The sequence below is a fragment of the Microcaecilia unicolor genome, chromosome 1 (assembly GCF_901765095.1).
Source record: "Microcaecilia unicolor chromosome 1, aMicUni1.1, whole genome shotgun sequence".
Lineage (NCBI taxonomy): Eukaryota > Metazoa > Chordata > Amphibia > Gymnophiona > Siphonopidae > Microcaecilia > Microcaecilia unicolor.
Window position 1 is genome coordinate 36,088,062 of NC_044031.1, and position 24,321 is coordinate 36,112,382.

General features: G+C 43.7%; 1 protein-coding gene across 2 annotated transcripts; it reads left to right on the top strand.

Moving 5' to 3' along the window:
* The first annotated feature begins 4,048 nt into the window (after nt 1-4,048).
* On the top strand, nt 4,049-20,309 carry LOC115464910 (gastrula zinc finger protein XlCGF26.1-like). Of its 2 annotated transcripts, none has more exons than XM_030195291.1 (4): nt 4,049-4,254; nt 4,758-4,884; nt 12,877-12,984; nt 18,532-20,309. In XM_030195291.1, exons 1-4 carry the CDS (start codon nt 4,231-4,233, stop codon nt 19,869-19,871), a joined length of 1,599 nt encoding a protein of 532 aa, XP_030051151.1. In that variant the 5' UTR covers nt 4,049-4,230; the 3' UTR covers nt 19,872-20,309. The 2 variants fall into 2 exon arrangements, with proteins under 2 accessions (XP_030051151.1, XP_030051159.1); XM_030195299.1 differs by having other exon boundaries at nt 12,883-12,984.
* Nucleotides 20,310-24,321: the final 4,012 nt, after the last annotated feature.

Below are 24,321 nucleotides of genomic sequence, written 5' to 3' on the forward strand. Positions count from 1 at the left end.
AGTTATCTCGTTAATTCTGTTGTGCCAGCCACGGGTCCTTCTTCCTGTCTGCTGTGAAGTAACTTCCTTAAGTTGTTTGCCCTGGGCTAGGCTTTGTCTCTTGGCAGCCCTGATAGGCAGTAAGGGCAATTCTACAACTGGGCGCATGCAAGTGGCATTTTCATTGGCACCTAGGGCTGGATTCAGTCAACGATGCCCAAAAATCAGCGCCAGAAATATCCGCACTAATCTACCCTATATAATAATTTGCACCTCCAACGTTCCATCACTGTCTGGCTGCCTGGGTTCGTAACATCTCATGACGTCAGCCAGCCTCCAGCGTTCCATTCCCCCTTACTGCCCCGCCCTCGCGTCAAAACGTAATGACGTCAGAGGGCGGAACAGTGAGAGGGAAGGGAATGCTGGAGGTGAGCTGACGTCAGGATGTTACCAATGGAAGGGAAGCCAGCCAGGCCAGCCAGAAAACGATGAGGTACAAAGGAAGAGAGAATCGCGGCACATCGAGGGCAGAGCAGAGCAGAATCGATGGACATGGATGGGATGGGAGGAGAGGACAGGAGAGAAGAGAATCGCGGGACACGGATGGGAGGGCAGGGAACAGGAGCATCGCTGGACATGAAGGAGAGGGGATTGGAGGGAAGAATCGCTGGGCATGGAGGGGAGGGCAGGGGAGAGACAAAAAATTGCTTACAAGAGAGCCTTCCTGTGGCCCATTTCATTGTTGAGGAAACAGGCTGGGTTCCACTAGTTATTCTATAAAGGGTGCTTCACTCAGAGCCAAGATGGGGCTGAAATGGCAGTTAGGCGGGAAAATGCATTGATGCTATTCTATAACTTGGCGTTTAACTGTTCTAACGCTTAACTGCAGAGGGAGCATTCCCATGGAAGGGGTAGGAGCGGGTCATAGGCGTTATTTATTTATTTATTGCATTTGTATCCCACATTGTCCCACCTATTTGCAGGCTCAATGTGGCTTACAGTATTCCGTTATGACTATTTCAGTGCACACTTTATAGAATAGTTGCACTTATGCGCCCAGCTGCTGATTTTAGGCGCCAGTATTTTCACCAGCCATAGACACGGCATAAGTTTGGTGCGTAACTGCGGACTTTCGTTGGTATTCTAGAACAGATTTGGCGCCCAACGGGGGGGGGGGGGGGGGGGCACATTTTCCACATGGAATGCCTGTTTGAGAAAAATAGGCTCTATGCCCAGTTCGGAAATGACATTCCTGCAACTCTGCACTACGAACCAGATTAGGAATCCCTCGAATGTCAGCCAAAATAATTGCAGCCCGTTCCCACCTTTCCACCGCACCGCCAAAATCCAATGCAGAAGAGTGTTTGCAGAGCTCCTTATGAAACCATGAAAATGGAGACCTCGCCCAAAGTGTCCCCTTCCAAGAGCTCCCTAAAGAGGACACAGATCTCAGTGTCAAATTTTGTTTTGATAGAAAGGATAAATAATGGGATAACTGAACATAAGTAAAAGTATCCGAAGGACCAAAGCCACAATGTTGCTGCAGATCCTGAAATGTAGGAAAAGTCTCATCTTCTTTAACCAAAATACCCGCAGCCTCCCAGCGCCTAAATGCCCCATTGTCCGTACCAGCAGAAAACTCTGCATTACCACCAAGGGGCAGAAAAGTACTAAATGAAGGCTCCTGGTGCCACATCAGGAAGTTCTTTCCACAAAGTCCAGAGTGGCCGAAACAAAACACTCCTGCAGATCAGAGCTGGTAACTTTGCCAACTTGGCATGAATGAGGTAATTGAGATGACAAGGGTGAAAATAAGCTCTCTCCAAAACTACATCGGTAAAGGTAGAAGTGCCCAAAAGCCAATCCTGTAAGTGACATAGGAGACGAGCTTTGTTGTATCTTTTTAGATCTGGAACCCCCGTTCCTCCCTGATCCCAAAAGACAGCGCCACTGAATTGTACGCTTCTTCTCTCCCCAGAAAAACTTCACCAAGAGCGTTTGTAAAGCTTGAATATCGCAACAAAGTAAGCGAATTGGCAAAGACTGGAGGACATATAACCACTGCGGAAAAAGCACCATGCTATATAAGTTGATCCTACCTAGAAATGACAGAGGGAAGGTGCTGCAGTGATCTAAAGAAGCTTTTATAGAGAAAAGCCAGGTCTATAGGTAACTGGATACTGAGATAGCGGAAAAACCTCCGCACCCACCGTATAAGGTAAATCAGCTCTCCAAGTCCGATGCAACGAGTCTAAGCTTGCCAAAACTTCAGATTTAGCCAGATTCAATTAGATTCCTGAGAAATCACCATACTCACAAACACTTTGCATAAGAATAGGGATGGAGGAACAAGGCTGTATAATTAGTACCAACAAATCATCACCAAATGCAGCGGTTTTAAAACCAACATATCCAATCCACACTCTGCATATGTTGCTCTGGAGCTCCTGAAGCAACAGATTGAGCATCAGAGCAAAAAGAAGAGGGAAAAGGGCCATTTTTCTCAATGGAGGAGGGTGAACAGTGGAGTGCTGCAGGGATCTATATTGAGACGTGCTATTTAACATATTTATAAATTATTTGGAAAACGGAACAAGTTCCTGGAGGAAAAGTCTGTTATTGAGATGGATGTGGGGGGAAGCCACTGATTGCCTTGGGATTGGTAGCATGGAATGTTGCTACTGTTTGGGTTTCTGCCAGGTACTTGTGACCTGAATTGGCCACTATTGGAAGCAGGATACTGGGCTAGATGGACCATTGGTCTGACCCAATATGGCTATTCTTATGGCTCATTTTGGCCCAAGAGTAAAAGGGGCACTCAGGGAAGACAAAGCCATAGCAGAGAGATGAAATGAATTCTTTGCTTTGGTCTTCATCGAGGAAGATTTGGGAGAGATACTGGTGCCAGATATGGTATTCAGAGCTGAGTCAGAGAAACTGAATAAAATCTCTATAAACCTAGAAGATGAAATGGCACAATTTGACAAATTGAAGAGTAGCAAATTGTCTGGACCAGAAGGTATTCATCTCAGAGTACTGATAGAATTGAAAAATGAACTTGCAGAACTATTGTTAGTAATACATAATTTATCTTTACAATCAAGCATGGTACTGAAAGATTGGAGAGTGGCCAATGTAACACTGATTTTTTTTTTTAAGTTCCAGAGGTGATCTGGGAAATTATAGACCAGTGAGCCTGACGTTGGTGCTAGGCAAAATGGTAGACAAAGAATAAAATTACAGAATATATTCAAAAGCATGGATTAATGAAACAAAACCAACATGGATTTAGTGAAGAATAGCCAAATTTCAAATTGCCCATTTAAATTACTTTTCAAATCTGCCCTCATTGTTTGTGTGTATGATATTTACGCACATGTCTTAGGAGGTGGAGAAGGCATATGACTGAAGGTTCTCCAAGGGCGCCCAATACTCTTACACCTGCCCTGTTGTTTAACCTAGTGCACACAGAAACTGTTAGTCCTGCTTTTCTAAGGAGTAGCCTAGGTAAAAATATATACCGATGGTTCTTTGAGTTTGTGCGGCTGCTATTTGCTGCCCTCTTCCCCCTCACACACAAAAAAATCTGCTGCCCCAGGCAGTTGCCTAGTCTTGCCAAATGGTTGTGCCAGCCATGGGGTCAACCCTGTCTGACCAGTCTGGGGCCATCTGGCAACTCTAGCGAGAGGGAGATGCAGACACCGCAGCACTAAAACAAATCTGTCCTTGATTGCACAGCACCGTTTCCTACACTATAACCAACCTACAGGCAGAGACCTCGGAATCTATAAAACGAATTAGTATAAGAAGAAATGATAGGAAAGCATAGAAGAACGAAGGAGACAAGAAATAAAAGAAGCGTCTCTTCTTCGGACAATTAACTTGTCTTGCAAGCAACACCGCCTGCAACGACAGAAGAAAAATAAACACCTCTCGCGCAGCAGAACTGGCGAACAGCTGTGCTGCATAAAGTTCAGTGCGAAGCTCCGCCTCCGAGTGATGTCATCAATGTGCGCTTAGCAGGGGGCTCCGGCTTTGGCTTGGGAGAGGTTGAAGCAGCAGCCAGTGTCTCATCCTTTCATTTGCAGGTTAACTGTTGCAATTGGAAGCCACAAAACTCCAGCCGCCAACCTCTGCTTCCTCCTTTACTTGTAACAGCTTCTAACTTCTAAGCTGTTCTTTTCAGCACTGCAGGAGGAAAAGCCCCTAGTTTATTTGTAATCCTGCAAAGCAGCTAAAGCAGAGAGGGAAATGCTTGCGGGAGCTTCTGCTCAGGTAGGAGACTAACTGCCCCCAGCTTCGTGCCCTCTCTATATGAATCTCTTATCCAGGTCATTGCAGAGTCAGTGCTGGCTTTAATACGACCCTGAGCAGACCTGGGGCTGAGGAAAAGGCACCTCAGGACCCTCCTAAATGTGAGGAGAGAGTTCGGGCATCTCACTGATGATTTTTTGTGTCTGAGGTTCTGTATGTAGTTAGTTTAAAAATGATGTATTGTAAGCCACATTGAGCCTGCAAAGAGGTGAGATAATGTGGGATACAAATGCAATAAATAAATATTTTAATTAACTTAAAATGGCTGTCTACATAGATTTCAGGTGAAAAATATAACACAAAATAAAACTAAATGCCTACTTAACAAAATATACCAAAATATATAATAGACAAATATAATTCTGCTTTATGGCTGTGAATTGCCCTGCTGAGCCCCAGGCTTAAGAGCTGCCCTGATAGATGTGATGCCAACGGTGCTGAGTGTGGTAGGATTTGTATTTCAGATCCCAGTAACCTTTGAGGATATTGCCGTCTATTTCTCCCAGGAGGAATGGAAGGATTTAGAAGACTGGCAGAAGAAACTCTATAAGGATGTGATGAAGGAGAATTATGAGATCTTGCTTTCACTGGGTAAGGGATCATTTTACATGCCATATGCTATGAGTTTATCTTGTTGGGCAGACTGGATGGTGTGAACAGGGCTTTATATACCATCATCTACTATGTTACTATGGTGCTCATTTTCGAAGCAGATGGATGTCTCAAAATAGCAAAAAGCATCCATCTGCTGAAAACGCCCAAAGTATGAGTTTCGAAAGGCAGAATTTGGATGTTTTCCACTGCAGTTCATCCAAATAGCGAGCAGTGTTGCCAGATGGAAAACATTTGTCACGCCCAAAGCCAGCCCCAAACTGCACAAAGTCTATGTGCATGTGAATGACATCATTAATAAATATTAATGAAGCCATTTGCAATCAAATGATGTTATATTAAGCCCGCCTCCGTGGGGCTTCTACTGGCCGTGACCGTGGGAAAACTAGTCAACCCGTTCCCGATGGCGGGAAAAAACCATAGCGGGTGAAAAAACTGCCGGTGGGGCAACAAGAAGCCGCCCAAAATCCCGCAACTCGCACGCGGCATGAAAATGCTGCAGCGGGTCACGGAAAGGAGCCCAATTGGGCGGGAAAGCCACCCATCTGGCAACCCTGAAGTGTGTTGGAGGCATGTTTATGGTGGAACTAGGGCAGGCACAAAATTAGGATGTCTTTCAGTGATAATGGAATAGGGAGAGATGTCCAAGACAAAAAAAAAGGACCATTTTATCAAGATCTGTTTTCAAACACTTCCAGGGTACAAAAATGTGCCCTGACTGAGCAGCTGAGCACTGGAGGGGTGAAAGTATCAGCCTTCCTTCATCTCCTAGTGGTTACTCACCCTCTCCCACCCCCAAGAAGTGAAAGAGACAGGCTTTGTGACAGCTTTCAGGTATTATGGGCATTGCTAATAGAGCAGCAAGTGAGTGTAAGGAGTAGCTTAGTGGACTTTGAACAGGGGAACCCAGATATAACTCCCATTTTAACTTATTTTTGCACAAAATTGTGATCTCTCCTGGAGCATAGAAATATCTACTGTACCTGAATTTATAAGACACCTGCAAGCGTGGTGGCTATTGTAGTGGTGTACCTTTAGGTGCAGTAGGTTTTTATCTTTTCGTGGAGGTGTCACAGTAACATATACAAGAATTAAAATGGGATTAAGGTGGGATTTGTACCTGGTTCCCATTGTTTAAAGTCCACTGCATTGATCACTAGGCTGACCCTCTGCTCTGCAGGGATGTCTGTGCGGCTATTTTTATATAAATCATGCCAGACAGATGTTTTTGTGTCTGCTTTTTTGGCGTTCAGATTTTGGACGTTTCATTTTGGAAAATAGCTGTTCATTTTGGACTTTTTCAGTGCAAGAATGTCGTCCTCGCATATTTTCTAACAGGAAATCCCAATGTTTTTAATGTTTGAAAATGGCTGTGAGATGGATTTTTTTTTTTTGGATGTTATGAGCAGGACATCCCAATTCTGACTTGGACATTCTTTCGAAAATGCCTGTCCATGTTCCTATATATTTAATTAATAGATTTGGGTCATCATGACACAAGACAGTGTCGAATGTCAAGGATTCCCACTGTGATTTGGTTAAAAAGAAAAAAGGAAAAAATGATGTGATTTACCTTTTATTGAACCAACTTCATACATTTCGTATGTACTTTTTAGGCGCTAACAACCCCTTCCTCACGTCACAAACTGCAGATGCAACATGACTAGAGAGTAATATGTCATGAAGATAATAGAATGGATGTCTGGGGAATTATAAAGAGAATGGATGTCACATGGGGTGACTCCAGAAAGGGTAGAATGCATGTCACATACGATAACATCTATTGGTCACAGAGCAGGCAGAATTGTTATCAACGTAGGGTAGCATCTGTGGGTCACAGAGCAGGCAGAATGGGCATCACGCTGTGTAGTGTCTGGGTCACAGTGCAGGCAGAATGGGTGTTAGGGAAGTGAGTTCCTGTGCTGTCCTGGAGCCAGGAGCAGCTGTCGGCCACCCGGGTGCTTCACCTGCGATGACAGCCATTCCCCAGCGGTTGAGCACCTGGGTGCAGGCGGCTGTCAGGACTTGGGAATTCTGGAGCCGGGCGAACAAGGCTAGAGTAGTCCAACGGATAGGAACTAGTGTACCGGAAGAGGAACTTAGAAGAGAAGGGAAATGGGACTTGATATACCGCCTTTCTGTGGTATTTTGCAACTACATTCAAAGCAGTTTACTTATATACAGGTACTTATTTTGTACCTGGGGCAATGGAGGGTTAAGTGACTTGCCCACAGTCACAAGGAGCTGCAGTGGGAATCAAACCCAGTTCCCCAGGATCAAAGTCCGCTGCACTAACCACTAGGCTACTCCTCCATGAAGACCAATGTAGAGGCGTCCCAGCCCAGACGACGGTCTAGTCAAGCGGCAGGCAGAGGCAGTGTCCAGGTCCAGGCTAAGGTCTAGGTAGGCAAAGGCAGTGTCCAGGCTAAGGTTGCGGCAGGCAGTGTCCAGATCCAGGCTAAGGTCAAGGTGGAAGGTAAAAACAAGAAAGGTTAGGGCTGACGAGCAGGTCCAGAGAACAACTCGAAGTTGTAGCCGAAGCAGTGAAGGTAGACTAGGGCTGGCTTAAATATAACAGGGCAGGAAGCAAACAGCAGGCTGACCAATCGGGAGGCGGGGCTGGAAAAGGGACGCACCCCGCACCGTCCAGAGACCACGCCGGGGGGCTGCCAGGACACCACCCACCCACCGCAGTGGAAGCATCACAGGACCTGCCCAAAGCAGTGAAAATACTGCGGTGCCCCGTACAGAAGCGCTTTGGCCGCCCAGACACATCGCAATCGGCGTCCAGACCCCAAGGCGTGGCGGCGGCAATGTGGACCAACCAGCCGTGCAGGTAGGAATCCTGACAGTACCCCCTTTTCATGGACCCCTCCTCCGGCCTGGTCCAGGTTTGGAGGGGTAGTGAGAGTGAAATTCTCGAATTAGGTCAGGAGCGTGGTAGCGGGTTCCCAGGAGTTGTCTTTGGGTCCTTAATTTTTCCAGGATAATAGGTAATACAGGTGACCTCTACGACATTTAGAGTCTAGGATTTCGGCTACCTCAAACTCAGGATCAGGCTCCGTGTCGGGGATGATTGGCCTTTTAGGCTCATGATGCCATTTGGAAGGGAGAAATGGTTTTAAGAGAGACACATGGAAGGTGTTGTGTATCTTGTCTGCAAAGTACTTGCAGCGGGTGTCAGCTTGTTGAAGTTGTCGTTGGACGGAGTTCCAGATCTCGTGAAAGTTTTGGAGGGTTCGATGGACAATAGGAGGACCCTGGGGTTGGGGAAGAGGGAGGGGTAACTGAGGATGGTGTCCATAGACGACATAAAAAGGAGGCATATGAGAGGAAATGTGGAAACTATTATTGTAAGCAAATTCTGCCCATGGAAGAAGAGACACCCAATCATCGTGTCGGCTGTTAACATACATCCGTAAGTAGAGGGCTTGGTTCACAAGCGCCGTGGCCACCCAAACACACCACAGCCAGCATCCAGGCCCCGCAGCAGGAACACGAACTGACCAGCCATGCAGGTAGGAATCCTGACAATGGGCGTCATGTGGGTTGGCATCTGGGTCACAGAGCAGGCAGTATGGGCATCACGTGGGTTGGCATCTGGGTCACAGAGCAGGCAGTATGGGCGTCATGTGGGTTGGCATCTGGGTCACAGAGCAGGCTGTATGGGCGTCACGTGGGTTGGCGTCTGGGTCACAGAGCAGGCAGTATGGGCGTCACGTGGGTTGGCGTCTGTGGGTCACAGCAGGCATTATGGGCGTCACGTGGGGTGGCATCTGTGGCTCACAGTACAGGCAGAATAGGCATTGTGGGGTGGTGCCTGTGGATGATAGAATTGCTAAAATGGAGAGGTCTCCTTGCACTGTGCAATTCAAACTGGGGGACTGTAAGGTAGGGGAAGCTGGACGCAGGTGTAATGTATAGTATATTTTTACTCCTGCTGGGTAGGAGGGAGTGTAGGGAAGTGGAGAAAAGAAATGACCGAGAATTACACTTTGTAAAGAGAGGATGTGGGATTAGGACTGGTAGAAAGAATGGACTGGGGATTGAGTGGATGGGTGGAGAGAGAAAAGTATTAGTCGGGCTTTTGAGGGAGGAAAGGCAAGAACTGTGGGATTAATCTGGTAGGGTGGGAAGGGCAAGCAGTATTGGATAGGCAGATAAGACTCAAGAGGGGTCCAAAGCTCCTCTTTGCAGCCAATATAAGACAAGCATGAATCTTCTGTGGATATGGATGGATAGGAGCATTATTTTTTCCAATGTTGGCTATGGCCGGATCATGCCGCAGCAGTTAGAATGGAGAGGCTCAATGATCAGTGGCAGAGTCTCTATTAACTATAAATTTATAGCTATGGGAGACACAAAACTGAATTTATCGTCTCACTGGAAATGCTCTTTCCTATAGAGTGGAAGAAAGCCTGAAGGAATGCAGAGATGAGGGTACCTGAGAGTGCAAAGCAGTACCCTCATCAGGTGCTGTGGTATTACAACTCCAAGTTGGTTGTGGAGGTTTCGGAAAACTAGGTCCATTAGTCTACACATGCCAAAGAACTGCTCTAAAATAAAATAATAGTCAGATAATGACAACCATGTTAAGATAACAGCAAGACTGTCGAAGAAGAGACCATTTTTTTGTCTGTTCAGGATTTGGTGTTATGAGGTTTGGATTATTACAACACGATGGGGTTGATATTTTAGTGGAATTTAACCAGGTAGGAGGGCCCCAGTCCTGTTAAATCACATTGACCATGTGAGGCACTGATATTCAGTGACACTTAACCAGAGAGCGCCCCGAAGTACCAGCTCCAAGGAGGTTTGATGAACAGGAGATGGCTTGACGTCACAAAGTTGAAGCTTTTCCACCGAAGGAGGTTTTAATTCTCCCATATGCAGCTGCCGCCATCTTGGTACACTTAAAACAATGTAATTGATAGGATGCCAAGCTCCACCTACTGGCTTCAGACCAGATAATGGGCCAAGCATGCTCCTGCCATCTCCTGTTCATCAAACCACCTTGATCAGCATGGACCAGTGCGGCGCCCTCTGGTTACTGCTGGGGCAGTCCGGGCGCAGAGCAGAAGTGAAGCCAGAGGTTATTCTGGCACTACCGATATTCAGTGCCAGTGGTCAGATAACTATCTGGACAAGTAGGACCACATCTATAGCAGTCCTGACTGGCCCAGACAGCTCTACGGACACCAGGACTAAATATTGGTGACCTGGGTATTCTGGGACCCACCAAAGACTTGGGCCAGCACTGAGTATCTGAGTGTAAGTAAGGCCACAGTGGGCAGTGTTCAAGAAAACAATACCACTGCCTGCCACAGCCTGAGCATTGCTCGGGATATTTTTAGGGTTTCTGTATTCATCATGTGAAGTCCTGAAAATTGTGCAGGATGTGGCAGTACACCTGATTTCAGGCTGAAGATGATACGATCATATTATCCCCCATCTTATCAGTGTCCACTGGCAGCTATACCCATAAGGGTGAAATTCAAGGTCTTGGTTTTGATGTTTGAGGTGTTAAATGGTCAGGTTCCAAAATATTTGAAGACTTTAGTAGACTTTTATGTCCTCAGACAATGAGCAACTGATGCGGTTGACGACTTGTTCAAAAGTTAGGCTGTGGAACATAGGAGCCAACTTTTCAAAATTATTGGGGCTGCTAAGCCCAATGAAAATAACCCCTCCCTGGACACATACAAGGAATTTTCTCAATATTGGGGGTGCTCAAGTACCCACAGCACCCACAGAGTCAGCTCCAATGCTGTGGAACCCACAGCACTGACCTTTTCTGTGGCTAGTCTTGTGTTGTGGAGCATCTGCCCACAAGACATTAGGATGGAAGGGGATTTTGCTTATTTCTGGACAAAAGAATACAAGAACTCAAAACGTTTGGCAAAAGAAGGTGACTTCCTGTACAGTTCTCTCCTCTAAATCCCAGGACTTGGATCAAGTGTAAAATGCTGACAGGGAAATTTTCCGAGGTATACATCCATTACTGGTCTACATCTATATTTTTTAAGGACTGTCCAAAAATGCCTGATTGAAATCTCCATGTGCCGCTGCATATCTCTTCTGAAATTGCTCTTTGTCAGGAAGTATTTTTTCAGAGACAGAGTGGTGGATACTTGGAATGCCCTTCCACGGGAGGTGGTGGAGATGAAAATGGTAACGAAATTCAAAAATGCATGGGATAAACATAAAGGAATCCTGTTCAGAAGGAAGGGATCCTCAGAAGCTTAGCGGAGATTGGGTGGCAGAGCCGGCGGTGGGAGGTGGGGCTAGTGGTTGGGAGGCGGGGCTAGTGCTGGGCAGACTTCTACGGTCTGTGCCCTGAAAATGGCAGAAACAAATCAAGGTCAGGTATACACAAAAAGTAGCACATATGAGTTTATCTTGTTGGGCAGACTGGATGGACCGTGAAGGTCTTTCTCTGCTGTCATCTACTATGTTACTATGTATAGCCTGAATTACAAATATAAATGGCACCTAAACATTCTGAAATGACTGCCTGTATTTCTTCATTTTCCCTATGATAACTTGCTCATTAGGACACAGCAGGGGTCTGTACTGCTTGCATCCCTCTGAGCAGCTGCTGGCAATGAGGCAGCCCTGCTGTGTTGTCATACTCCCTACAAAGTGAAGGGCCTGGGTTTAAGTTCCCAAATCAGATCTTCCTTTTCCCTAGATTAGTCGGACCTAAAGATGGTATGGAGAGAGCACTCGGAGACCCTGGGGAGAGGGAGTCTTATTCATTATGCAGTGGTGACACCTAGTGGCTGGACATAGGGCTCATGAATGCAGGTTCAGGAAGAAGCCCCTGGTGCATGATCCCTTCCAAGGGCTGTTGTTATATAACTCAGTTAATTGAGGCCCCAGTGCTCAAACGTTGCCAAACAGAGCGCATCTATATCTTGGTTGAACTTACTGATCGATGCTTAAAGGATCTCACATGCAAATGAAATGTACGGAAATTCTGAAAGCAGCTCAGTAGGGAAAGCGCTTTGCACATGTGCAGAACAGTTTTGCGGTAAATGTCTATGTTCTACACATGCCCAGGAAAAAAAAGGCTACAACCTTGTTGTAGGCATGGAGTTTCCTTTCCACCCCCCCCCCCCCCCCACAACAACTTTTTAACACTACTGTTACGTGTGGGACACACACACATATAATACACTCACATGGCACATTTCACACACACATGCGGATACTGTAAAAAAAAAAAAATGCAAGCAGACTGCTCCATCGAGAAATTGCACTCATGCAATGACAGCTTCAGATGTGTTGGAATATTTTGAACATTAAAGGTAGATGCTCCTTTCTGTGCATTGCACAGAATGCTCATTTTAATACTAATGAGCTTGTTGTAATATATTTGCAGAGGGTTACCGATAACTACTACCGCAAATGGTAAAAGACCCACTGAACCCCATTGTGCATTAGACGCTGAAAATATCACAAGCACGGTAAGCTTTGAGCATTGGGGCCTGAATGAAGATAAAAGACCCCCCCCCCCCCCACCAGCTCAGGAAGTAGTAGATGAAGGCTCACGGCACCATAGGTCAACAGAGGCTTCTGTCAACTGAGCTAGTCACCCAAAGGAGCAGAAGAAAAGTGTCTGGCCAAAATGAAAGATTCCAAACCATCAGCATTGCACGATGATTCACTCAGCATGAGCCAGTTACTTGATTCCATCCCTTGTGAGTGTTTCTTATGGAGGATGAAGGAGATTCATTTGGTGTATAAGAGTTATTGAAGCTGATTTATAGCAGGAAGTGGAGTTAGCACATTTCATAAAAGTAGTTTGTACAACTTTACTGAGGTGTCTGGGCCTCAGCCAAGGATTTGAATAATTTGTTCCATGCATTTGGTGAATATTGTTATGCTAGAAATTTTCGAAGGCCTGAATTAGGATGAATCAAATCCAGAGTGACTATAGGAAACCTAATGTGGCGTTCTTATCCCCAGGAACAGGCTCTATAACTGTCACCCCTGATATTATATCCTACGTTGAACGAGAAATCAGGGATGAGCCGGGATCAGAGGAAAGAGAAACCGGAAAAAGCAGCTGCTCAGGTGAGTCCAGTAATAAGAGGGACTGATATAAAACTGCTGAGCTTGTCATACATTAATTGTATTTATGGCAGATGCCAAGTGCACATCAGTTACTCAGTTAAGTTTCCTTTACTGCTCGCAAGGATCTAATTGTACCCGAATAGGATTAGAATGTATACATCACAGTCCCATGTTGATGGATCCAAGAGGTTTGGCCAAACCTCCTAGTGGACAGTTTATTTATTTGTTGCATTTGTATCCCACATTATCCCACCTCTTTGCAGGCTCAATGTGGCTTACAATACATCATGAATAGTGGATACAAGAAGAGAGTAGACATTTGGTATTACAGAGGGTTTTGGGTTACATGATAATGATGAAGCATATTAGTAATAAAACAAGAAAACATTATAAGACAGTTTTGGATACATGAGGAGGATTTCACACGTGTTGATCTTTGTGATGGGTCTTCAGTAGTTTGCGGAAGCTGCTTCTTCCTGGAATTCTATGGCCAAAAGAATAAAAGCCATTTTCCAAAGAAGAAGAAGAAAAGTTCAGAATTTACCCGACAAAGAGGAGGCAGGTTGTCTGTATGCAGTGCGCTCAAGGATTTAATAGGCGGTACAGGGACTGCTTCTGTATTTGTGGTATATTAAGATTCATAAGGAGTTCTATGGGGAAGGGAAAGTGGATGGGTAGGGGGAGAAGGGGGGGGGGGGAAATGTTAAACTGGTTGATGATGGACGATAACGTTGTGTTTATAGTTTGCAAGCTTGGACAGTGGAGAAGTTGTTTGTGCCAGATACTGACTGTAGAGATTAATAAAAGTTCAGAATTTATTTATTTTCAGGCTTGGGGGTTCCCAAATATGTTGTGAGTTCTGATTGTTTGGGTGACTGGTTGGTTTGGAAAAAGGTGCTGTATTTTTGACCGTGTGTGATTGGCTCATTCCGTGTTCTCATTTCCTCTTTTTAGGGTGTAAATGAAAAGTTGGTCTGTGCTCAATATTGTCAATTTATGGGTGAGACTCTATTTGTCTGTCCCAGACAGGGTTTAGGAAGGGTCATGGAGATAAGTTGCTTTCAAAACCTTGATATACCGCTGTCTACAAGAAAAGTAGCAAAGCGGTGTACAAAACAGAACTCGGATGAGTTCAAATTAAAAACTATATAAGAAAGAAGGAGAATAGAACAAAAAAAGGAAAGAATTATAGCCTAAGATAATGAAAATGCCAGGTTTTCGAGTGTTGTGTGAAAACAGGAAATGAAGGTGCAGTAATGTATTCCAGAGTTTGGGGGCTGCATATGAAAATGTTCTCTGGCAGTGTCTAGTCGTATTAAGGAGACGCAGTAGTGATCGCTGAGAAGATCGGAGAGGGCATGATAGATGATATGCTTGGATTAAATTGGAAATGTAATCAGGAGCAGACCTGATGGTCTGGAAAATGTGTCTGAGAATAGAGACCCCCGGGTCCATGTTGAAAATGATTATGAAGAGCTGCCCAGGAATTTAATGTAACAATTAAATCAGGGGAAACAAAAAGCTTGCAGCCTAGATGATTCTGCTTACAGCAACTAAAATGATAATTATTTACTGAACATTGAGCTAATGTTGAAATAACTTGAGAGAGATGCTAGACATAACACATACCGTATTTTTCGGACTATAAGACGCACTTTTTTCCCCCAAAATTTGGGAGGAAAATGGGGGGTGCGTCTTATAGTCCGAAGGTAGCGTTTTTGGATCGCCGTCCCGTACTTACGCGATGCCATGTTCCGTGGTGGTCTAGTGACGTCGGGGCAGGAAAGAGCCCCCTCTTTCCTGCCCATCGCGCTGCTCTCCGTGCTCCTCACTGCTTTCTGACGGTCTGGCGAGATTCAAAATGGCCGCCGCCGCAAGTGGCAGATGAAGTTCAATGTTGACAAGTGCAAAGTGATGCATGTGGGTAAGAGGAACCCGAATTATAGCTACGTCTTGCAAGGTTCCGCGTTAGGAGTTACGGATCAAGAAAGGGATCTGGGTGTCGTCGTCGATGATACGCTGAAACCTTCTGCTCAGTGTGCTGCTGCGGCTAGGAAAGCGAATAGAATGTTGGGTGTTATTAGGAAGGGTATGGAGTCCAGGTGTGCGGATGTTATAATGCCGTTGTATCGCTCCATGGTGCGACCGCACCTGGAGTATTGTGTTCAGTACTGGTCTCCGTATCTCAAAAAAGATATAGTAGAATTGGAAAAGGTACAGCGAAGGGCGACGAAAATGATAGTGGGGATGGGACGACTTTCCTACGAAGAGAGGCTGAGAAGGCTAGGGCTTTTCAGCTTGGAGAAGAGACGGCTGAGGGGAGATATGATAGAAGTGTATAAAATAATGAGTGGAATGGATCGGGTGGATGTGAAGCGACTGTTCACGCTATCCAAAAATACTAGGACTAGAGGGCATGAGTTGAAGCTACAGTGTGGTAAATTTAAAACGAATCGGAGAAAATGTTTCTTCACCCAACGTGTAATTAGACTCTGGAATTCGTTGCCGGAGAACGTGGTACGGGCGGTTAGCTTGACGGAGTTTAAAAAGGGGTTAGATAGATTCCTAAAGGACAAGTCCATAGACCGCTATTAAATGGACTTGGAAAAATTCCGCATTTTTAGGTATAACTTGTCTGGAATGTTTTTACGTTTGGGGAGCGTGCCAGGTGACCTTGACCTGGATTGGCCACTGTCGGTGACAGGATGCTGAGCTAGATGGACCTTTGGTCTTTCCCAGTATGGCACTACTTATGTACTTATGTACTTATGAACACTTTCAGCAGTTTGTCTGTGCATGTACTGTGCATAACTGATTGTACATGAAGACATAAGTAATGCCACACTGGGAAAAGACCAAGGGTCCATCGAGCCCAGCATCCTGTCCACGACAGCGGCCAATCCAGGCCAAGGGCACCTGGCAGCTTCCCAAACGTACAAACATTCTATACATGATATTCCCGGAATTGTGGATTTTTCCCAAGTCCATTTAGTAGTGGTTTATGGACTTGTCCTTTAGGAAACCTTCCAACCCCTTTTTAAACTCTGCTAAGCTAACCGCCTTCACAACATTCTCCAGCAACGAATTCCAGAGTTTAATTATGCGTTGGGTGAAGAAACATTTTCTCCGATTTGTTTTAAATTTACTACACTGTAGTTTCATCGCATGCCCCCTAGTCCTAGTATTTTTGGAAAGCGTGGACACTTCACATCCACCTGTTCCACTCCACTCAATATTTTATATACCTCTATCATGTCTCCCCTCAGCTGTCTCTTCTCCAAGCTGAAAAGCCCTAGCCACCTTAGTCTTTCTTCATAGGGAAGTCGTCCCATCCCCGCTATCATTTTAGTCGCCCTTCGCTGCACCTTTTCCAATTCCACTATATCTTTCTTGAGATGCGGCGACCAGAATTGAACACAGATGCAGATAAGGTCAGCCACTTCCTGTTGGAATTGCTTGACCTGTCTGTAGTCTTCAGCGCAGTAGATCATCAATGACTTCTTCAGTATCTGAAGTCTATGGGTATTGGGAATAATGTGCTGGTTCAAATCCTTATGAAAAGCAGGATGAGTGGATGTTCACTGGATAAAATAAATATGTTGGTTTAACAGTTGGATGTCTCAGCTCCCTACTTAAAGTGTTCTTCAGGAATAAATGGATGTTTTCCTCTACCCTTTTCAACCTATATTTCTGACCGTTAGCTGAAGTAATCCAGCAGTAGAGTACAGTTTCATCTTTTATTGGTCTGATGTGTTTGCAGTTAAACTCAGCGTTAACTAGCTGTTTGTTATATTTAGAAACTTTAAATATATCCCACTAGCTTGCAGAATGCTTGGTGATCTTGAGACAGATGGCAAGGTGCATACTGAAGATCAGAATGAGTATGTGGGTAAATGAAGTCTCCTAGAAGAGGCAGTCTGAAAGGTTTCTTGCCCCAGGTTCAAAATAAGTACCTGTATATATGTAAACCGCTTTGAATGTAGTTGCAAAATACCACAGAAAGGCGGTATATCAAGTCCCATTTCCCTTTCTTAGCTGACAGGACGTGAGCTTGTGGGTAAATTAAGTGTCTGGGAAGAGATATTCTGAAAGGTTTCTTAGATGACAGGAAGTGAGCTTGTATTTGAGGATAGCTTTCTTGGAGATGTTCTCAAGCATTTAAGAACATAAGAATAGCTGTACTAGGTCAGACCAATGGTCCATCTAGCCCAGTATCCTTCTTCCAACAGTGGCCAATCCAGGTCACAAATACCTGGCAGAAACCCAAATAATAGCAACATTCCATGCTACCAGTCCCAGGGCAAGCAGTGACTTCCCCCATATCTATCTCAGTAACAGACTATGGACTTTTCCTCCAAGAACTTATCCAAACTTTTTTTAAACCCACATACTCTAATCGCTGTTACCACATCCTCTGGCAACGAGTTCCAGAACCTAACTATTCTTTGAGTGAAAAAAAATGTTCCTTCTCATTTTTTTTGTAAGTATTTCCACGTAAATTCATTGACTGTCCCCTGGTCTTTGTACTTTTTGAAAGAGTGCAAAATCGATTCACTTTTACCCCATTCTACACCACTCAGTATTTTATAGACCTAAATCATATCCCCCTCAGCAGTCTCTCTTCCAAGCTGAAGAGCCCTAAGCTCTTCCATTACCCTTTACCTTTTTTAATTGGTGGAAGTCATCTGTAGGGAAGCTGACAAGGCTCAATTTAATGTTCAAGGCCTTAGTTCTTCAGTGGAGAGTCAGAGTAGCCTGGAATTGTATCTTTAATCTCGTTCCTAAATTCCCTTCTTTGCTAAATGACTAACAGAGTCTGTCACGTCACCAGTAGGTCACAACTTGCTTCCAGTTAAGGTCTTTTAAGTTTGCATTCGTGACAATAAATAAAGCATGTGAAACAGTACATGAAAGTTCATACAAGCACCCTGCCTTATCTCTGGACAGAAGAAAATACTGAATTCTGCCCAATAAAACGGACTCAGGGAGATTATCCTGGGACAGTGCTACACCAAAGCGACCCTGTATTACAGATATGCTTTGTTTTATTTGCAATATGAAGGTTACTATCCAGTGGTTTTACTCAAATATTCCTAACAAGGCTTTTTCTGTTCATCATAGTTACAACTGTTTTTAGGTATTGTTGGCTCCTGACACAGGCCTTGTGCCAAAACACGGCCATGTTGAGTCCTCTTTGCCATGGATTGACTTTATTTTACATGAATAGACTGTTGTTGTCATAGACATTTTTTGTAATAAAGACTGATTCATGTGATACACAGTCACTCCATAATCTGTTCTCTCCTCTCTTTTTCAATATTCAGGTAAAGTTACTAAGGCTAAACTATATCCTAATTAGTTATTTATTAATGTTGCAAAAGCATCAGAGGAACTTTGATCACAAATTCTTTCATGTCCATTTTCAAAAGTGAAGTGGAACTCAGTTGTTTTTTTTTTAAACATGTGATCTGACACTTATTATTCAATGAAGACCTTAAATTTGTATGGGATATCTGACATGTGTCTGTGTTTTCTTATATTATCTAGAAGCTGTTGCATGCAAGAATAAAAATACAAAAGGGAACAAAATCTTATTACAAGAGGATATTTCTTCATGTTTTGAGAGAGGAAGAAATTGCACAAATCAATGCATGCCAGAAAAGAAGCAAATAAATTCGATAGGAGGCTTAGCTGAAAATGTTGTTTGTGAGCAAAGTGGCGATGATATAGGGGAAGGACAGACAAAACAAACAGCAGAACCAAGATGTTTATGTGAGATATGTGAGATATACTTCAAGGATCCAGTAACTCTGAGATTACACCAGAAGTCTCACATGAGAAAGAAAGTATCCACGTGTACAGATTATGAGACAACCTTCAGTCAGAAGGAAGACATACAGAAAGAAGAGAGAATCCGAACAGGAGAGATGCCTTTTACGTGTTCTGAATGCGGAGATGGTTTCACTACTAATGGACATTTAGTACAACACCAGGCTGTTCACACCCGTGAGAGACTCTTTTCTTGTGCCGAATGTCGTAAAATCTTTCAGAAGGAAAGTTTCATAATGTACCAGACAAACCGCACTGGTGAGAGACCAGTTTCGTGTTCTGAGTGTGATAAACATTTCTGGCAACCTCAAGTGAAACCTTTCCAATGTATTGAATGTAAGAAACGTTTCTTTTCTGAGCAATCCTTAGTAGAACACCAAACAATACACCAGAAAATGCCGACAGAAAAGAGAACATTTTCATGTTTTGAAAATGGGAAAAGGTTTTCCCAAAAAGAAGATTCAATACATGAAAAAGTACATAAAGAGAAACTGGTTATATCAACAGAGAACAGAAATAATTTTACTCAGTTTTCACAGCTGAAAAAGCGCACATGGAGCCACAGAAAATCATTTAAAGATACCCCAAGACAGAGAACTTTTACATGTGCCGAGTGTAATAAAAACTTCAAAAGATTGACATATTTGAAAATCCATCAACGGATACACACTGGTGAAAAACCGTTTAAGTGTTCTGAGTGTAATAAAAGCTTCAATCAGTCATCTTCTCTGAAAATCCATGAATGGCTTCACACAGGAAAGAAACCCTTTACATGTATTGAATGCAATAAAAGCTTCTCTCTGGTAACGAATCTTAAAACACACCAAAGAATCCACACGGGGGAGAAACCTTTTATATGTACTAAGTGTAATAAAAGCTTCAGTCAGTCATCATATTTAAAAATCCATCAACGGATCCATACAGAAGAGAAACTATTTTCATGTACTGTGTGTGACAAGAGCTTCACTGTTTTTCGATACTTGGAAAGGCATAGAAGGATCCACATAAACACACAGATCAAACTCTATCCAAGAATGACTAAAGAAAGGAGAACTTAAATCAAAAGATATTATGGTGATCCTTTTCAAAGTACTTAGACTTACTAAGTTATATAGGGACTCATTTTCAAAGCACTTAGACATAAAGTACCATAGGTTACTGTGGTATTTTATGTCTAAATGCTTTGAAAATTAGCTCCAAACTGGTAATGTTGTATCTACAGCCATTATGTTTTTCATTTAAGGATGTAGGAATTGCCATACTGGGACAGTTCAAAGGTCCATAAAGCCCATCCTGTTTACAGCAATGGCTAATCCAGGTGACAAGTATCTGGCAGATCCCAAAAGTAGCAGGATTCCACACTACTTACCCCCCAGTGATAAGCAGTAGCTTTCCCCATATCTACCTTAAAAAGTTTATGGACTTTTCCTCCAGGAATTTGACCAAATCTTTTTAAAACGCAGCCATACTTTTACTACATCTTCTTGCAACAAGTTCCAGAGCTTAACTGTGCATTGAGTTGAGTAAAAAATATTTTCTCCGTTTTGTTTTGCAAGTATTACTATGTAACTTTGTGGAGTGTCCCCTAGTCTTTGTACTTTTTGAAAAGAGTTAAATAATTGATTTGCATTTACCTGCTCCACATCTCCCCACAGCCATCTCCAAGCTGAAGAGCCCTAACCTTTTTATCCTTGTTTGTCCTCTGTCTTTTTAAATGCTTATTTGTTATTTTATGGGACTCCATCTCATTTATTTTGTACATTGCGAAATGTATTTTACAGCAATTGATAGTGGTTACATTTTTAAGTTATTATTTTATCGTTTTTTTATAGTGATTGATATGAACTGCTAGCCACCACCTCATAGTTCTATTTGTATTTCCTCTGATACGTGCAAATAACCCACAGACATTCAGAAAGATCAGATAAAAAACTTAGCTTTATCATGCACTGGATATAGGTCCTGCAAAAGCACAGCAATCAGATACAGCTGTCAGTGATCACATAAACACAAACAGCAGTAAGGTACATTTTGGTTTTTGAATTTTTCTTATTTGGGAAGCTAGGTATGAGACAGAAAGTACAAATTGGAATTGTACTTTTCCAATTCCAGTAATATTTTACATAAGTACATAAGTATTGCCATACTGGGAAAGACCAAAGGTCCATCAAGCCCAGCATCCTGTTTCCAACAGTGGCCAATCCAGATCACAAATACCTGGAAGATCCCAAAAAAGTACAAAACATTTTATACTGCTTATCCCAGAAATTGTGGATTTTCCCCAAGTCCATTTATGTTTCAACATTTTTATTGATGACAGTTCAAAGTAAACACCTCCAGATAATGAGTATACAGAGATTCAAAGAAGAAAATGTACACAGCCGAGACAGACTATCATCAAACAGTCTATCATCAAACTTTTAACAATTTTATCCCCACCCCACCCTCTATTTATGTTTAAGTTTAAATCATTTTATTGACGACCATTAACAGTACAAAACAGTTTACATGCCCTCAAAGAACGCTCGAGAAAAGTCATCAAAACTTTTTTGAAATGATCAAACCCCATCCCTCCCCACCCATCTCCAACCCTCCCACTTTGTTTCAACATATTTATTAATGACCAATGGAAAAAAAAAGTTTCAAAGCCTATTAAGCGACGAGCTTTGGGTGACAGAGACTGTATATATGGTTCCCAAATGACTTTCCTTCTCTTGGGGGAGGACCCCACTCCCCTACCTTCCAGCAGCAATAGCTCATGTAACCGGTTCCTCCAATGCCAAAAATCCGGCGGGTCCTCACTCATCCACGCACCCATAATGAGCTTCTTCCCTAAAATACTGGCCTTACGGATTAGCTGCTGAGCCCCTCTGGAAGCACGAATACTTCATATTTATCTAACAGTGCCCCCTGGGGAGAAAATGGAATCCTAAAATGCACCAAAGACTCCAGGTACTTGAATATCTACCTCCAAAAGGCTTTGATAGTGTGGTATTCCCAAAGAGAATGAAACAATGTACCCTCCCCCTGTTTACAGTTAGAACAAAGAGGATCTGAGACCCACCCCCCTATTCTGAACACTTGATTCTTGGGCATGTACGCTCTATATAATATTCTGTACTGACATTCTCGCAGGCTGGCATTCACAGATATCGTAGGTATACGAGATGTCAATTTCCGAAAATCTAACTTCAACTTTGACTGCTGCAAATCTTGCGCCCAATGCTGTCGTATAATTTCTGTATCCTTTTCCCCATCTAGTTCCCAGAGGGCTCTCTGTAAACCTGAAACTGAAAGCCTATCCCCAGGTATATTTCCAAAAAATTCTCTAATCCTACGCCCGTGACCACTTCCCAACTTACTGGGGTCCAGGGATCGAACATAGTGTGCTAACTGGTGATATGCAAATTGATAACTATGATTAATGCCTATTCCCAAAGCTCCCAAATTCAGTATCTTACCCCCTGCATCCAATACATGCTCAAGTGATCCCCAGCTCCACCCATCTACGAAATACTTTATTATCTGAACCTGGAGCAAACAATGGGTTATCCTGTAAAGGCAACAGGTCCGAGATGTCCGCCGCTAGTCCCCATAACTTATTCAGTTCTCTCCAAATATCCCTAAGAGGATTCAATAGTACATTGCTACCGATGTATTCAGGCAAGATTCTTCGGGAACACTGCAACAAAAAATACAGATGATAGGGCTTGAAAAAATCTTGTTCCATACTACAGGGTGTGAAATCTTGTCTACCCAACAACCAATCCCCCAGATGTCTTAATAAACATGCTTGATTATATTGACATATGTCTGGGAGCCCCATTCCCCCCGCCCTCCAAGGGCCCATGAGTAATTTTAGAGGAAGTTTTGGCTTAGCATTTCTCCAAACAAACTTCCGCAGATGCCTGTAAATCTGGCCTAGATCTTTATTCTTTAACCGCAAAGGCAGCACCTGGAAAGTGTACAGCCACCTTGGAATTTCTACCATGCGGAACAAGTGTATCCTCCCATGCAAGGTAAGCGGCAAGGCCCGCCACATACCCAACCGGCCCTTCATTCTATCCAACAATCTAGTAATATTTAGATGATACAAAGCAGACATTTTCATTGAGACCCACACTCCTAAGTACGGAAGGAACTCTGTCGCCCATTTTAGTGGAAAATCAGCCCCCCACTCCTTCACACTTTCATGGGCTGTCAATGCCAGAGGTTTAGAATAATTAATTTTAAGCCCTGCAAAGTCCCCGTATTCCTGAAACAGTTCCAGCACAGCCCTCAAGGACCTTCCAGGTTGGATGAGGTGCACTAGTATGTCATCTGCAAAAGCAGAAATCTTAAAGGACGATGTCCCCCAGGATACCCCATCCACTCCTGAGTGGGATCCAATTTCCCTGATCAATGGGTGCAATATGAGAACAAATAGCAAGGGGGACAGCGGACAACCCTGCCTCGTGCCCCTCCTAATTGACAACAAAGAAGATTGCTCTCCATTGATCCACATAAACGCCTGTGGGTTCGAGTAGAGCGCTCTCACCGCATCCTGAAAAACTCCCTCCACTCCTACCTTTTCCATCACCGCAAACAGAAAATTCCAAACGACAGAATCAAAGGCCTCTGCGTCAAAACTGACCAACAGAGAAGGTCTTTTCCGCACCTCCACTATCTCCAACGAGGCCAAAAGGGCTCTAACATTGCTTGCCACCAATCTACCTTTCACAAATCCTACCTGAGGGGACGCTATCAGATCTGGAAGCACCCTGGACAGCCGGTTGGCTAATATCTTAGCATAAAGTTTAACATCACAATTTAATAACTCTATTGGCCTATATGGACCCTACTTCTGTCCCATCCTTCCCAGGCTTCAACAACACTATCACTTTTGCTACATTAAGGGAGTCTGACATTTCTCCAGAAACTGCCATAGCGTTGAAGAGATTTAACAATGGAAGCGTCACCTGTTCCTGCACTATCTTATAAAATGCCATAGTAAACCCATCTGGGCCCGGCGCTTTTTGTATGTTGAAACGCCAACATTAACTCTCTTTCTGTAATAGGACTATTCAGATACTCTTTTTGCAAATCCGATATCTGAGGCAGCGCTTGATTAACTAAGTAAACCATACTGTCCTGCACTATGTCAGTGGGCTCCCTGTTTAAAATCTCAGTATCTCCTGAAACATTCAGTAATTTCTCTAGGCGCATGGAGGAACTGACCTCCCTCATCCCGCACTGCCAGAATGCTCCTACAACCCCCTTTCCTTCTTACCAATCTCCCCATCAATGCTCCAGTTTTGTTCCCATGTAGAAAGAATTGGTGCTTGTAATAAAGATGTGATTTCAATGCCCTCTGATGGAGCAATTCATTTAACGCTTTCTGAGTGGCCAAGAGTGCACCCTTCCTCTCTGGTGTCATAATTTCCTCAGATCGAACCGTCTGAGAACGGACTTCCTTTTCTAGGCGAAGAATCTCCCTATCCCTCATTTTCTTGGACCTAGCCCTATATG